This window comes from Lepisosteus oculatus, chromosome 5, assembly GCF_040954835.1.
Source record: "Lepisosteus oculatus isolate fLepOcu1 chromosome 5, fLepOcu1.hap2, whole genome shotgun sequence".
NCBI classification, from domain to species: Eukaryota; Metazoa; Chordata; class Actinopteri; order Semionotiformes; family Lepisosteidae; genus Lepisosteus; species Lepisosteus oculatus.
In genome coordinates, this window is record NC_090700.1 from 46,754,496 (window position 1) to 46,772,154 (window position 17,659).

At 41.5% G+C, this 17,659-nt stretch overlaps 1 protein-coding gene across 2 annotated transcripts in view; it reads right to left on the reverse strand.

Moving 5' to 3' along the window:
* Nucleotides 1-17,659, reverse strand: part of fam189a1 (family with sequence similarity 189 member A1) — a 146,996-nt gene that overhangs the window by 8,040 nt on the left and 121,297 nt on the right. For both annotated transcript variants that reach the window (XR_001478038.2, XM_015343263.2), the window contains exons 5-7: nucleotides 6,399-6,506; nucleotides 4,109-4,269; nucleotides 1,706-1,841 (exon numbers count right to left, since the gene is read on the reverse strand). Coding sequence is in view for 1 of the 2 variants with exons in the window: in XM_015343263.2 (XP_015198749.2) it covers nucleotides 1,706-1,841; nucleotides 4,109-4,269; nucleotides 6,399-6,506 (405 nt within the window). In the remaining variant the exon portion in view is untranslated. The remainder of the gene's footprint in view (nucleotides 1-1,705; nucleotides 1,842-4,108; nucleotides 4,270-6,398; nucleotides 6,507-17,659) is intronic.

The following is a 17,659-nucleotide window of genomic DNA, read 5'->3' on the forward strand; positions in this document are numbered from 1 at the left end:
GCGCCCGGTCAAGCAGGCTGACAGGGCGAGAGAAACACCCCTGTCTGGGGTGAAGCTGGCCTGCCTGTCATCAGAGTGCTGGTATGAATGTGACGCTCTGTCCCGCAGCGAGGGATTAAGTCCTGTAGGAAAGCGCGGGTCCAGGATTGAATTGTCTTTTTTGTGAGGGTGAACGAAAACGCCAAAAGGCAATACTTTGGAGTTCAGAAGGCCGGGTAATTGAATTTATAAAGAGCTGCACTTCACAAAAAATGTCTTTTGAAAAAGAGATCCTGCAATAGCACATGACAGCAAAAATCTGCTATAAAAGGTAAGAGTATAAAAAACTTTTGTAAGCTGAGGGTTTAATGTAAGCAGCCTTGCATGTTTTTATTCTTCGTCCAATTAATTTTCTCATGGGTTTGGACACAGCCCACAGGTGTTAGAAGCATAATTTAAATGCCATAAGAATCAAAGGTAATTAAGTGAATACATACAAAATTTGCTAATAGAAATCCAAAATTTCCACAGGGTAAAAAAACAGTGGAAAAATGCTTCTTCGATAATGATGCCAGCTCAGTATCACATTCTGCCATTAGGACCGTTGTTCATACTTAAAAGCAGCTGCTTTCAGCTGAGCAATGGTCTCTTGCTGAAATCTGAATCTGTCTAGCTTCTCGAATTTATTACCAAACGCAGAAGTGAAGAGTCACTTGTGGATAATATGTCACTCTCACTTATTACCGCATGTTATTAAAGGCCGCAGTCCTTCAGAGCAGCAATCAGTAATTCACTTTCAGCCCTGATCCCTGACGAAATTAAAAGATCAAAGACTCGACACAGGAGCTCTCCCTCCTCATGCAAAATGCTAAGGCGTTGCTGCTCAGCGCATCTGGAACTGCGTGCCCCTCCCTTGCTCCTGTCAGGCAGCTTCTGTAATCTCCCAAACGCGGCTCTGTTTGCACATTTCATCTTGTAAACTCCGACCTGCGGAGCTCTCACGCAGAGGAACATGCTTTTATAATGAGCGGAACATTCCAAACTCCATTCCAAACCTGCTGCTCTGCGGGCTCTCGGGGCTGAAGGCGCTTGGACCGCTGCCACGCCAGGTGACTCTGACGCAGGGGACGAGCGCTGCCCGCTTCGTCCAGCGCAGGCCAAGGGTGTCTAGACAGCTTTCTTGTGTCAGCAGATCGAACTGATTTCGTTTTGGCGACAGAGTCAGCATTCCACTGGGGTGAAGGCTGTTTGTTTTTTTTCTTATAAAGAAGGACTGACGGGTTGGCCCCGAGTTAGATCAAGTGTTCCCGTATCAAATGGTACACTGTACCAGAGCTGCGTTACCGAAGACTGCATTAAGGTCAAACTGGACCACGTTATTGGGCTGGCTGGGGAGCATAAAAAAACTAAGTTTATGGTTTGCCATAATGTAACAATATAAAGACAATTAAACCATGGTGTTCTGATAGTTTCCAAAATTGAATTTCATCAGGGGCATGCCGATGGCCAGACCTCAGAATAAAGAGAAGGGTCCGTGCGGCATAACAGAAATTTCAGTGAAAGGCCACTAAAACAGTACAGACAACTAGAAATATCTAGCAAAAATAAATATCTGTGCCTTGTAGCACTGGTACACTTCAGCTCTTTATCTACTTTCTCTCCAGGCAGCAAAATCAAGACTTCAAGAAGACAGGCCTCCTGAGAGAGGCGCTTCGGCGGAGCTCACCTGGCTGGCCGGCGTCTGCCCCACCACGGCCTCATATGGTGGGGGCAGTTCGGAGGGGTACAGGGTCCCGGGACTATTGATAGGCATGCCATAGATGGCACTGAACGGGGAGTGAGGGAAGTCCAGGTGCAGGCCCCTGGGGAGCAGAAGTCATGCAGAAACACAGGTGAGCGGGATGGCTGGAGCTCTCTGCCACATTCAGGCAGGTGCCACGAGTCTGACATTCCCCTGGCCGCACCAAGGCTTTGAACAAGCCGCTTTCAGCTTTGAATACATTCACCATTTCTCCTGCTTTGGTACAGGAGCTTGAAGAGACCAGCGGCAAAAAAAACAACTTCTTGAGTAATGTGCCACCCCTGATGTAGCTGATCAACCTGCACTTGTAGACGCAGGTCTGTACGGTGAAGAGGAATATTTCTGATGGATTATCTGGAACTGAGGTGCCAACTTTGTATTACTTTTACAGTGACTGCGTTGCACTTGGTGCTGAAAGAAAAAAAGTACAGTCCTCCCTAGAGATCTATTCGTCAATATACAATTCATAATGCTGAAAAGTCCATGTGTAGAATAAAAAATCTCAGTGAAGCTGCGACATCTGTTCTACTACAGTATATGAAAGTCGTGCACATTCATGAAACTCAGAAAAGCATTAAAGAGCTTTTTATAGGCTAGCTCACCAGACCCTAATGCTGCAGGCTGAGAGCAGCATTTTTTTCTCAAGGCCATTTGATTGATCTATCAAAGAGCAGTAGCTGGCTTGAAATAAGCTTCTTTCCTACAAGCTTACCACCAAATATAAAAACAATATCTCATTTGATTTTTTTTTTTAATTCAGAATTGCCAATTATTTTTGATATATGCACTTGATCTGGAATCGTTAATTATGTACTTTTCACACCTGTGTAATTCTGTCTTGGCTGGCAGCTGCAAACTTCGCATCCGCACACAGGGAGAATGAGGAGGTGTGGCCAGACTCCTCTGACCCGCCCACCTTCACACCAATCATCTTTTAACACATCCCAGGCAGCACAGCTCTGTACTGGAGGTTCAGTGCCAGCTGGAGGAGAGACGCATCACTCTCTGACAGTATTACAGCAGCAGGGAGGCCGCGGGGGGCATTGTGTCAACAAAAAAGCTCTGGCCTTCTACTGTAATTCCAGCTTACATTCCAAGCCACATCCTTGGGAACACCAGCCACACACAGGCAGAGTTTATAGCATTTAATTTGTGCTCAGACAAGTGCCTTTACTAGTTGAGCCACTCTGGAAGTTATTTTAGCCTTTAGCAGTTACATACTGTATACTTTAGGACAAGCAAAAAGCTTATTATGTTTTATCCGAGATATACTGGGGTGGCATCCCGATGCTGCCTTGTTTAACGACTTTTAAGGGTTAATTTATATTACTGGAGACAGCAGTTTGAATTTTTATGACTAAACTGCAAAATGAACTGCAAAGTACGCATAAACTGTGCTGATGTTCCCAATGACAGCACTTTAAAACGAGACAATCCCAGAAGGCTATTGTCTATGAGACTGCTGCTTTGCTTTCAAATTTCTATATTTCTATATCAGGATTACAGTATATAGCTTTGCATATAAAAGAAATGACAATAAATTAAGAGGTTACAAAGATTTTACCCTTGTACCCTTGTATTTATAGACCTATATACAAGGTATCAGAACATGTAAAAATGTCATCAGAGTGTTAAATCAGCAAAAACGTTATTCAGAATTTTAGTGGCTGTTTCATAGTAGCAGATTGAAATCAATATGTAATTTACACAAGACTGGGATATTTTTACAGTTTATACCATGCAATAGATAAAGTGCATTATTATACAGTATCTGACATACCTGTGTGCAGCTTCAATCATTTAAGGACCTATCAGTTTTCACCTCACTATAGCATCTCAGTTTCTTATGAGAGGATCTAATATTAACGTGAGCAATGGGATTGTGCATTCTGTACATTTTAATGCCAAAATACATTTTAGTGACTCAATAAAAGGAAAATAATACTTACTGTTTTAAGACAAAAATAAATTCAAAGCTTCCACCTGCCCACTATATCCCCAGTACTTTCCAACAGGTAAACAAGACATTGCCCTTCTTCTTTGTGTCCCTTGACTGAACCTGATCCCACAGCACAAAAACAGAAATCAGACTCCCATTGCAGAGCAGTGTGATCCATGCCAGCTTTCACAGGCTGAAGACTCAAGAAAACATGACAGAGATTAAGGCACAACACAACCGGTCATAATATTTTTTAAAAGACAAAAGGCCTGAAGTATTCTGTACGTCAGCCTATGTATTCTGCAGATAGTAAGGACCTGAACAGGATCAAACTCCTCTGCAATGCGATTAGTCTCCCATAAGCCTTTGGATGTGTGTGCTGGAATTACCTCTGCGATTCCACCACTGGAGTACAGGTGTACTCAGGAGGGTAGTAGGGAGGTGGTGGGATTGGGGGAATAAACTCATCGAAATCCAAAGCCTGGTGCAATATGGTGCCATGAGGGGTCATACAGTCTGGGTTCATAGACCGGGATCTGTGAGGAATAAACTAAAAGAAACAAAACAAAAACAACAAGAATCAAAGGATGCTCAACACTGCAGGAGGGACTGAGCATTGATTACAGACTGAAAGAAGTGTCCAGATGAATATAAGAAGTACAGTACTGTTAAGTAACCGAGGCTTTCAAAACAGAACTCCTGTCTAAGCCAAAGGAAAGTGGAAAATGAAGTGCAAAAACAAAACAGAAAAGCAGTTGAGCATACGGGAACCGCTGCATTCTGAGAAAAAAGAGTCTAAGCTATGTAGATGCCAATAACAGCACAGGTTTGATTTAAACCAGGTTTCTGAAAGCCTGCACAGGCCACTGGCCTCACAATCGCCTTCCTGGACCCATCTGGCCATGGGGGGGAAGGAGAGGTAACAGACAGGTGAGCTCAGTTTCAGGTGCCGAGGGACAAGGTCCAGAGTTTCCTTTGGTTCCTTTTCTCATCAAGTGATTTCTTTCACGTCACCTGGGCAGAAAGCCCGAGTTCCTGCTTGAAATCAGGCAGACACCTGCACTGCAGCACCGGACACCTGGCACTGTTATTCACCACTGTCTTCCTTGTCAGTTGAAGACAATTTTTAATCTTCCCATTGTCTCGTTGTTGCTCTAAAACCACCTTCTTCACCCTGCGTCTTCCTTTCAGATTCAGCTGGCAGGCTCAGATCAGAGGTGATCTTAGACCATCAAGACCATGAGCCAACAAATGTTTTCTCCATTCTGAGTCATATCAGGTTAACAGTCCTAACTAACTAACAGCATCAGAATTGTGTGTTTAAAAAAGTTCTGGCTCTCAGGCAGCAGTATATTTAGTTCACTCGGCTCTAATTTTATTATATCCTCGTTCTCCACTATTCGACTCTTGGAGTGCATTTGTCTTTGCGAAAAATCCGCTGTAAAACCAATGATTGGTCGGCTGCAGCCAGTTTTGTGCCGATTCAATAGCTCGTGATGAGAACTGTGCCTCAGCTTTGCAGCAAACAAAACCCTCCAGAAAGAGACTGTAACATCTGAAATAACTGCCTTGAAAGCAGCGCTGTGACACTACTGACTTTTAACAGGGTTGGTGAGGAATCGATCATCATGAAAAGAAAAAAAGAAACTGAGGTTTTCTCCCTTTGATTCTTCTCGTGGTTTCTATATTTTATTTCTGCAGGAAGTGCAAATTTCAGATAACAAGAATCCCATATACTGTATATATCCCACTAGTTTCACCCTGCGATTTTTAAACAAAAGAGAAGTGGCAATAGCAAATGAAATTTGAAAATGGTTGTATCTGTCACTGATGGTTTTCAAGTGGCTCTAGTGTTTTGGAAATCACTCACGATTGCTGGTCATGGCGCACACACTGCCAGAAGGTAACAAATTTCCTTCTACTCTTTCAAGCTGCTGCAACATGCACTGCTAATATCATTCGGCTAAATCAATCACCGGGCTTGCCCTTTAGAGCTCCCATTTACGTGTGATAGAATTTATGATGTAAGTCATAAATGTAAAAGGGCTACTGGTATACAATATTAAAATTTAATGCTCCTGTAAGTTTATTACCCTCGAATCAGAAGGTCTTGCTGGTGAAATACTCTGGAGACATTAAAATGTCACGAATCAGATCTGAGCCACCTGCATTTTTAATGGGAATCGTGCAGGAGCTACCTCAAGCTGTCACCCGTCACTAGGCCTGGAGTACAAGTCAATCTTTTAGTTATAAAACCTTGGAAGTGAAGGGCAAAGAGTCAAAAATTTCATTTAGCAAAATTAATTTCCCTCACTATTGGAGGGATGCAGTCAGGTTTGGGCACAGAAATGGCAGCACTCGGGATAGCAGCTGAAAATAAAGGCATAAAGTGATTTGCTTTTAGAAATAAAATACCTTTGCATTTTACAGACCTTGAAGAAACCATAATAAAGCCTATTGAGAGACTGAATAAAAAAAAAACATTATGGTATTTCTTTAAAGCTATTTCTAAGATATATAGACTAAGAATACTTCCAGTAAGAATCCCGTGTAAGAATCTTTGGGAAGCTCTCCATCCAGCCCAGGATGGCTCCAGGTTGAACAGGTGACTGCATATCGGAAGGGAAGCTCTTCCACAGACCAAGACCGTTTTGTTTTTCTAAACACATTTGCACTCACCATGTGCAGGACATCGGTGGAGACCATCTGCATGCAGCACATTGCAGTGGCCAGGGCACAGACGATGGTGGAGATGACATTCAGGGCACAGACACTGAACAGCAGCTCCTGGGAGGAAACCAAGATCACAGTGTTAGAAGCTATGCATGTTGAATAAAACAACTGGCAGTGAGATAAAATGTGGGCACAACTCATCACCCTGGCCCATCAAATAGCCTTCGCTGTCGAACAAGGCGCTGCTCTGTACGCCATACTTGTGGCAGTAGTGGCGAAAATGGAGTGGTGAGAACAAAGTGATAGGCTACTGTATATCACCTTGCGTGCCTTGTAACAAGCGCTATAAATCAAGGTGTTAGCCTCCTGGCTGGGCTATGGAAATAGAATTAAATGTATATATTGTAAATCATATTCTGACAATGAAGAGAAAAAACAAAAACCTTCAGCCATCTTTCCTGCCTTTTCAAGCACAACAGCGCATGCAAACATTTACTTTCTTTCACAGTAGTCCGATACAACCTTAAAAGGTTAATTAAACAACCAAAATCAGCCTCACTCTAAATGGACAGTTGTTTCTTGTCAGGGCACTTGGACAATTTTACAATGAAAGACAAATACAGTATCCAGCTAAGAGAGGTCTTTCCAATGTTTGTGAACGCTTCGTTGGAAACTGAATTGAGCCATTGGACTCCAGGCAGCCTTCTTTGTACTTCCTGTTTAGAACTCCAAGCTGGGCTTGCTTGCAACGTAATGTGGGAAGGAAACAATATGAAAATCCAGCTGGGAATATTGTGCATAGTTGTTCCAGCAATAAAACATACTTAAAGCCGGCAGCTATTCCCATGATTACTTTAAAATACCAGTCAGCTGCTTCACAGATTGCATATCACTCTAGGAAAAAAATCTTTTAAAGAAAAGACCTCCATACTTCAGAAAAAAAGTCCTGTTTTGAATTGTTTATGGTTTTTTATGCTCAATAAAGTACTGTGGGTTCATACCAATCTTCTTTCACACAATCATCACATTAAAAACCACACAATCATATTTTCCACGAGTGTTATCATGCCATTAACTGTATTTGCTCTACAGGTCAATAAAGAAATTGTTACTAACACAACTTCTATTGATTGAAGATAAAAATCATTTTTTCCCATCTTGTTCTGTTCATTTAACAGTAAGATTAATTTCATAAGGGAGTGTTACTTGCAGTTGTCCAATAAGCACAGTTTTATTAATGTATTTTGTTTGATCATCAGCAGAAAAATTCTTAGCAGAATTGTCCATTTCTGCCAGTGACAGTATGAATAAGGGGTAACAGAAACAAACCAAAGTTTCATGCGTCCATGGGCTCAGGCATAACAGAAATGCCTCGTTTTCTCCAAAGCGTTTCAACAGCTTCCAATGGGTACAGGCAAACAATCCTGAATATCACACTGAAGTGAAATAAGATGGTTTAGCAGCAAAGACACAAGGACAGCATTCTCTCTCAGTGCAGTGCGTAGCTAACAAACCCCAGCGTGCCCCTGGCACGACTGGCACAGAAGCTTGTGCAGCACACGGCACAAAGCTGTTACATGAGTGCTGTTGACATGAGAAGCCATATACACAACAGGCTCAGTGCACAACCCCAGATCCAGCCAGCTCCAGTGTGGGGTCCCAGATGGGCCCTTCTCTATCCGCAAGCCAAACGCACAGGGAGAGCCGGAGAGCCCAAAGCCTGAGATGGACACCCACGGCTGCAAACTAGCGTGTGGGGAGGTGTTTGGCCTGCAGCCCGGATCAAACCCAAACAGCTGGGTTTCCCACACTCTTCCAGCAGGGGACGGTCTGGGGGTCTCGTGCACAAGCACAGTCCAGCTGTATACTTTAAAACAGTAAGGGAGTGGCAAGTCAAACATTGTCGTTTTCTCAGCCCTGGGGTTGGCAGCAGCCCGGGGTGGCCTGTCTGGACTGTCTGCCCTGAGGGAGCCGGAGATCACTCAGGCAGCCAGTGGTCCAGGTCAGGGGCTCCCGGTCCCGGTCCTGGTCCTGGGGGAATACACACACCTGCTGGCCTTCACGGCAGCCAAGCTTCATGACCTCCCTGAAACCTCCATCGAAATAACAAAGCGCTGGATTGAAATGTCTGCGAGTTACAACTCCTAAACAGTCAGAACCATTCAAATAAGTCTCCTTGCTAAGTCAGTTAAAGGAACAGTTATGCAATTGAAAGCATGACTGGAGCTAAACTCAGCAGGTATATATGTGTGTAGGGCTCCAGGAGCAGGGCTGCGAACAGGGTGCCTAACATCACAGGCTGAGCCCCCATGCCCTCTGCAGCCTTGGAGAAGGTGAATGGCTCGTGCCAGGCCTCGGGGGGCACACTGCGTCCGCAAGTGAATTCGGCGTTCATATCTGATTTCATTCGCCGCACGCACCAGATGAGAGAGAGCTCCAACTGTGATGCAGATTGTTCAGCCTGACACGGAAGTCATTTTAATGACTTATTTTAAAGCCCTACTCTAACTGGCAACACTGTACTGAGAACTGATTAAAAACATCATTTATCTGCGAACGGTTCTCGCTCCAAATCAAGATTCAGGGCCATTGCTATAAAACCAACATACAGTACAAACTCTATCAAGGGGCCAATCAGAAATTCCTTTCCTTTGTTCTAGCCATCTCCACTGCACAACTAGAGATCAAGAAAACCTGTTCCACAACTGGTGCAGGCAGAGAGAACACACAAGGTGCTAAGAATTACTCGACATGACTTCTCAGCTAGACAGTAATAATAGTCTCCCCACCACAGAAGAAAAAAGACTTTTTCCCTCTGCAGTCACAAGTGCTTTAAATTACAAAACCTACACCACAGTTCAAGAAAAAGACATGCTCAAATCCACTCATGCCAAGCAAAAACAGTATTATGACTAAAAGCACTGTATTGTTTAAATCTCATCAATAATATTTAAGAAAAACAATGTCTATAAAAGCAGTATGCTGGAGTACAGACGTGTGCAGATAAGTCTGACCACTAAAAAACTCACTTGTCTTCTTGATTGCATTCAACTACTGCACTTTTCTTTCTTATTTCACAACAATTCAAAATGCAATAATGAGCAGTGAAACCTTTTCACCCATGAAATTACCCTTTTCTCTGCACATCTAACTTTCCATTACATTGGTTGTACATAAAATATCTAGAAATAAATACCTATCAGATGGAAAGAGAAAAACAGGCCATTATCCGAGTCCCCCTAGAAAAGTGCCTTAAAGACTAAATTTATTCAGAACCAGTCTTCTCTCTAATATTACTTTTTAAAATATGTAGGGGCAGAGTGTAAAAGACTATTAAAATATATATGCTGTCTGCTTATATTCTCATGCTTAGTGTTGTGAGGAGCGGGCGGTCTCACTCTCGGTCAGAGCAGTGTGAGTTTGCAGAGACACAGTGGCGCGCACTGACGGCAGTATTGACACAAGAGCCTTCCAGTCAGCTCCCAGCTCCTCCTGCAGCTGTGCAGGACAGACGCCCGGCCTCACTGCGTGATCTTCAACCTCTACTAAGAGTCACCAGCCTCTAAAACCCAGACTGGGGCTGTCTCCTTCATAAGCAGAATTTATTATGCTTTTTTTTTTCTATAAGCACTAACATTAAGACTCATTGTTCATCCAGCCATCCAGTTTCAATGCACTTTATCCAGTTCACGTTCATGAGAGAGCCAGAGCCGATCCTAGCAAGGCAGGATACACCATGGATGGGACGCCAGTGCATCGCTGGACACACGCGCACAGAGAGGTAGCTTCTTCTGTTGTATATACTGTAAAATAATATGCTTTAAGATCATGAAATAATTGTGCGTTGAGACCTGGGTGGCAGACTGGCGTGGTTGTTAACATGGCTGGGGCCCTGGGTTGCTATCTCAGATCCGGACCTGGTGTGTTGTCTGTGTGGAGTTTTCTCCATGTTTGCATGGAGTGGTAGGGCAATTCGTTTATGGGAAAACTGACCCTGGTGTTGAATGTGTGCGTGTCTCTGTCTGTGTGTCTGACCTGTGGTGAACTGCTGTTCCACCTATTGTGGACCCACCTTTATGCCTGTTGCTTGCCAGACTAGGCCCTGGCTCCCCATGACCCTGAACTGGAAGAAGCGTTTGGAAAATGGATGGATAATATTAGAAACCTAAGATAGAGCGAACACATAGATCTGTAAGTGTTTTGTAAAAACCTTCAGTATTAAGGTCAGGACACAAATGTAGCCACGCACAAGGCCAGAAAGAAAATGCCTCAAACACATCCCAGTTCAAAGAACTGGCTCAATTGTGTGAGCAGTGAAAAGGGAATAAGACGAAATCTGCTCAAATTAAAGGTCCATAATTAATTTGTGTCATGTGGGAAATCAGATCCTTTTATCTCTTTCAGATTTTAAAATTAAGAAGCATATACAGAAACACGCAAGCTGAATCCGAGATTTTATTTCAAGTCTCCCAGGATGAAATTCGTATTTTGCGGGGCGACAAGTGCATTAAAAGCAAAGTGTTCATTTAACAAAATAAATCCCAAATGCTCTGTGGTCACAGCATCTGCAAGGCTACAGCTGCACAACTCATTTCAGAGCACTGTTTATTGCAAAATAGTGAAGTACTTAGAAATTCGCCAAAAATAAATCGAAACACTTAGAAACATAGTTCATTGGCAAAACAGTCACACATTCTGTTTTCCTTTATTTCAGCCCTTTAAAAATAAAGTAAAGAAAAGAAAGAAAACAGTTCCACTGGGAACAAATCAAACAGTTAAAAATAGATACTGGAATTTTTTTTTCCAGCATGGTTAGATTTTGTGTTTATTCACATGTCTGCAGAACCTGAGAACAGTTATGAGGCTGGTGCTTCAGAAGAGTGTGCGTAATCACTTCATACATCTATCCCGTGTAACGCTTTTTAATAAAAGACACTTCTGTACCCCGAGTCTTTCACACCAGAAAGGAATGCATTTCTGAGATAAAAAAAGGTTTGATTTGACCAAGATGACTGCTTGCAAAACTGCTATAGGATACAGTATGATCCCTCAGTTAAGGCACAAATCTGACAAAATGGATTCTGTCACTAACTGCTAATTGTTTGTTTTTTTAAAAAGGCATGAAGCTAGACAACGAGCTCTGAAAACAATGATTGACAGATCGTTTTGTGATCAGCAGTGATGCGGTTAAAGTAATTCACTCCATATGAAACATAAATCATGCTGTTTTTTTTTTACCATAATTGCTGCTGTGAAAATAGTTTCTACTTTAGTGTCATGTTCATTTTTCGTTATGAAGACAAACTTATAGTTCATTTGAGCATAGCTTAGGTTCACAGTAACAAACCGAAAAAAATTACACGCTCCATTTTCTTTTCGCGTACGACAACTTATTTTTATTCGGTCGTTTTTCTTTTAAACAGGAAGGACACCTTCTGCACAGCTACCCTCGGAGCTACGAGAAGACACACTTATACAGCTGACTCTTACTGCAAGAAGCTGTAACCCAAAGACGACAAACTGGCAAAAGCCTTTCAGCTAAATCAGTGACAGCGGAAAAGCAACACTTCCGTCACGAATTTCTTCTTCGTTTTTTTAAAACGCCAACAGCAGATTTGTCTCGTTTCTTTATAAAAGAACGGAGTTCCCAAACAGGACATGCTTGCTTAATTCCAGGAAATGCTTGCTTGATTCTTTCTCTATTACTTTATTTTACTCGGCAAACCAATTGAAAGTGGTTTCCCACTTACAGTGATGACCTGGAGAAAAGTCATATACTGGAGCAATGCAAGAGAATATACAACAGCAGTGTACCATCAGGGATATAAACCCCTAAGCAATACTCCACATTGCCGATTCTCTCATGTTTCTCGTGTCACATACTGTACTGTAGCTTCTAAACACGCCGTCGCTGCCTTGTTCCCCTGGAATAACCCAGCAAATATTCCGTGTATCTCTACACCACATGGCAGAGGATCACTACTGATGTGGCATTTCATAGTTCCTATTAAAAGCTGCCTTGCATTACACTGCAGCAATATCCTAGAAAAACTGTTGCCTTTCTGAAAAAAAAGAAGGACTCTTGCACATGTTTTTGTTTGTTTTCTTAAGCGTACAAAGCCACAAAAACTCGTGTCGCCAAGCTAAGGTGAAACAGACTCCGCTTGCTGCCCCCTTTCTAAACAGCCACAGGTCAAGCGATTCATTCTGCAAGGAACGAAAGATCGCAGGAAATCCTTCGTGGAATTATAAACAGACAGGCAGTTGAAAACTTATCAGAAGGTTGAATCACTAACCACACAGTCTGAGTAAACAGCACGCTCCGGTCCGTGTTCAATCAGGTTCCAATTTGTGAGACTTGACCATTAAGGTAACTCCTGCCCTGAAGGCATTCCTATCCTCTTTGGGTTTGAAAGATAAATATACAGTGTGGTGCATTATGATCTACCTAGTACCTGAGCTACTGCTGCAGGAATTTACAGGAGAGACCTCTGACAGAGCAGCCTTCATTTCCAAGCCCCACTGGTAAGGCCAATGCACCACTCAAGCGGATCCCTTTAAACCTCAACCATGCTAAATCTCACCACAGGGTGGCGCCTTTTCTCCAAAGCACGGGCTTTGGTCCTAATAAAAACACTCTTCTCAGAAAAGCCTCTGACAGTTCTGCCCATTCATCCACTCTCCACACTCACTCCCCGCTCTCAGCAAGTTCAACACACAAAGCCACTTCACAGACAACTGAGAAAACATACAAACTGAAAACGATCTCTTTTATTTCCTTTCTGCTTTTGTCTGTTCATATAATCTGACTGCCATTAGCAAAGGATTTGTTTGTGTTATTCTAGTGCTGGAAACGTCTATACATCTGCCTTACAGATGTGAGCACTGATATAAAGGTCTTCTGGGTGACTACCATTTACATATTTACATAGTAATTCATGTCAGAGCTGCAGAGGTAATACATTTAAGGGAACAGCTAATGGGCTGTGCATACAGAACACACCACCTCTCCAAATGACCTTGCCCTCAGCTAGTCTGTGGTTAGATTAAAACATGTGGAAGGTTAAGACTTTTGATTATTGATTGATTTTTTGGATCAAATAAATTAGCATTACAAGTTATCTTTTAGTTCTACTGAAATTCCTATTTTTCAGTGTGTGCTAAATACTCATTAGCTGATGTAATCTCTACAGATAGCTTTTACTTCTACACTAGTAGAATTTTTTCGTTGTACATACATTAAGCAAACTGGGAAATAAATATTTTAAAAATCAGCACCTATCTTAAAACATTAGGCATTGGAAGAGATTCTGAGGATTTGGGTGTAATGTAAAAATCTGCTACAAATAATTGCACAGACAAGGTAAACAAGGGCATATAAAAACCTGTGAACAATTAGTGGTAGAGATACTGATTCTCCATTCTCAAATTTCACAGCTTTCTACCTGTGTGTATTTAGCATAGCATTAACAGTCCTACCTGAGCAACATGCATACCTACCAGTCCCAATACAACAACGCTTCCCATGAAATAAGATATACCAGAATTTCATACATTTTAAAACAGCTTGCCTGAGTGGAAATTGTAGGGTAGCACATAAAAAGGCCTACAGCACACTCTGTAAAATATTTCACAAAACTTGCATTAACCTCAAGTCTCACAGGAGCCTGTTTTGACAAATGTGTAGAACGTCAAAAGAGCTATCTTTCCATTTTCCATATTCTTCAGAAAGACACTTAGAAAATGTGGATCTACTGTAGTTACTTATTACAGACCTTCTTTTGGTCTCTGAAGCGTCACCTCAGAGCATGCTTTTCTTCTGGTGTGTGGAATCTGTGAGGCATGCGATTCTTCAATTTGTGAAAATGCAACAAAACAGAAGGTGTTTCTGGTAAACCTAAGCACACACTGAAACACAACATGCGTGTTATCCATCCTAAGTTCACATAAAATTAAGAAGAAACATTTACACAGACTACTGAAAGACTTTATTCATCATCTGGATAGATTCATGGGACACTTTCCAACTCTGTCACACCATTTTCTTACTTGGAAAAAAAAACGCTGGCGTAAACTTAGCATGATGGCATGTGATTTATGAATACAGCTCCTTGTGTTTAGTACAGGGACACTACAATGGATAGGAGAAGAACGCACAGAGACTTTATTCAGCCTTTTCCTAGCTTTTCTACGATTTAGCTTCTTGACAGGCCACTGCAAAGGCACAAGCAGATCGAATGCTGCTTTTTCAGGCAACGGAAAGACAAAGAGGTTTAACACAGACACTACAAAAGGGCAGACCTGGCGTGAGGCTGGGGAGGGGCATGGGAGAAACGGTGCATCACTGATGAAGTACAAAGAGGGCAGCAGGAAGGATTAAAATCATACTGACGTGCTATGGATGCACAGGCAGATTGCATAGTATATATTCTTCTCCAGCTGAGACCCCAGGACACTGACTGCATGTAAATTAGAAGTGAGTATCTGGGGTAACTGATAACACAAGGGCTCCAAAGCTCGGCTATCACAGAGTATCCTGTCAATAATTAAGGCTCATAATCACAGAAGCATGCATGTTATCAGTTCGCTAGCACCCACTCCACAGCTCATGAGATCTCTCCAGCTTTCCACAGCCATTCGGGAAACAAGGTTCACGTCCAGGTAGTGAAGAGTCAAAAAGCAGAGATATCTCATGAGTCCTTTGCTGGCTGAGATGAGGTCAATATATTAATATGACCTTTTTTTGCTGATAAAGACAAATAATAATAATAATTGTTGATATTATTATAATGGTAATTATTTTTTTATTATTAGTAGTAGTATTAAATCATATATACAACCGGCAGTCATCTGCATACAATAAGCTAAATAATAACAATAAACTACATTAATAAAATGGCAATGGATGCGAGCAGAACCTTAAGGAGTATTGGAAGTACTGTAGAATGTAAACAAAATGAAATAGTAAGAACAGCATACAGATATGGATGCAGTCTAGTAATGCAAACAACCAGTAAGTATGTATTACACCATAACATTAGACAAGTCCAACTGTCTGATAACTTTGCCAGCTCAGAAATTAAAGATAATTAGGAAATTAAGATAAAACATAAAATACAATACAGTGAGTATGAGTTATTGAATGAAGCAGTCGAAAGAGATCACAAATGTTGCTCAAACAGATGAAACTTGAACATATGCCAACAGATGGGCAGGGACTGATGTGCAGAGGTAGTGATGTGTTGTCTGTTCTAGGGTTTTAAAGTAAAAGTGAAGAAGGGAAACAGGACGACAGTTCTAAAGGAGTGGGGGAACAAGGATGGACATGGAATATAAGGAGATGAATTTGGGGCTCTAGCCTACATGAAGGGAGTTGAGAAGGGTGTCCTAAATGTAACTGGTGGATTTTCTTTGTGGAAAGACACAAGATCAACTGGGACTGCTTCTTCATTTCTTTATTTAATGAAATTATTTTGTGTTGTCTGTATTCTAACCTTTTTTGTATTAAAGTACAGATGGTTTTCATGCGAACTGAGTAGCTTCTAAACAGCTTAGGACAACTTAATACAGTATAGTTAATGTCTTTGATAGAAAGTCAATGTTTAAGTGAACACAGAAAAAAAGAAATATGAGAAGCCCAGGCCACATCCATTTTGAATTAATTTAAAGATCATTTTAAGAGCTCTTTCGTCTGAGCAGATTCATTAGAATAAAGTTCTATATGGTTCAAAATGAACAGCAATACCACATCTGTTTTTTCTTTTTAAAGATACATTCATTTTCATTTATGTTTGGTTCTCTTTATTATGTGGCCCACCATAAAAAGGAACTGCATGAAGTAAAGGCACTTACTCAAGATGAATACATCAAGGGCTTTGTCAGACACTTTCAATTGTGCTTGCACAGAGAGGGCATGGTTTCTTGGGGAGACAATGTCAGGAGTCTGGGCATTGGAACAGAGTAATCCTTTGCAAGAAAAGAGACTTTCACCATCCTGGATCTCTGTAAGAAAGTTTAAACAGCTCCCTGGCACACGTCAAAGGCAACCTCAGCTGCAATTTAAATTCAAAGCTACTTGGGCAGGAAGACAGGGTCATTTGTGCCTCTTCTCACCAGAACTCATGCGGTGTCTGTTTAAATGGATTTGTACGGCAAATAGGGATGCATTTCAATAGATCTGTTCATTAATATTTTCTCTAATGCTGCAGGCTTAGTGTTGTATCTCAAACCCTAAAGAATTAAAATAATTTTCAAAATGACAGGCAAAAATGTACGAACCTGATAATCAGACTGAACAAACTTTGAGTTTGTTTTGGTGCAGAAACCCTCCATAGCACTCCTTGGGGGTCTACTGTAAGGGATGCTCTATTGTTCATTACAATAGTAATGAGAAATGCCACATCAAATCCCGGAGTGGAGTAACTCTCATATCACTTAATAATACTTTTATAGGATTCATTAAGAAACATTTTTATGAGCTCCTGTAATAAATGTAAAACACATTGACTCTTCTCTCAATTGATGCTATACCTGAAATCAATAAAAAGTGTTTGAAAATAATTTCGGACTCAAATACAGTATATGTTGCAGAAGGGATCTTTTTAACAGATTTACTGAAGAAGAAACAGAAAATGAAAGCATCAGAAAGAGATACCCTCTAAATTAAGCTGTCTGTGTTCAAGAGTACCATCACTATTTCATTAATCTGTATCAGTTTTATATATGACAGCTGCAGAAACTTAGCCTGGTCAACAACACTCACACAGCTGTTTTCTAGAGCCCGAACAAAAGATAAGTGTTAAACCATTTGTTAGCTGTCTAAATTTCTTTCTTGTAGTAGTGCTGGAGGTTTTCAATTGTGGGTTCACTGTGAGACTAAGATAAGTTAAATGACTTGGGTATTTTAGAGCAGAGTATCCATTTACTCATATTAATTACAGAAATTAAAAATATGATGTATAATATTTAAAAGTGCATGTGCAGTTTGTTACCAATGAAATTGAAATAAGTTTGGTGACTGGCTCAACTGACAGAAGAGCTCATCTGAGCTTAATGATCTGGGTCTGAGCATAGGCCATGTCACTATCCGAATGTGACAGGGATTCCGCAAGTGTTGGAACTCAATTGTCCGAGTATCTACCCTCCCCCTGAGTGCCGCCAAGGGGAGGGTAGGCTTAGATGGTCTGGGGCTCTCTCAACTCATAGTAACACAGCGCTCCCTGTTGCCTCACTGGTGATTGAATCCTTTTCAATTGTAGCCGAACCTC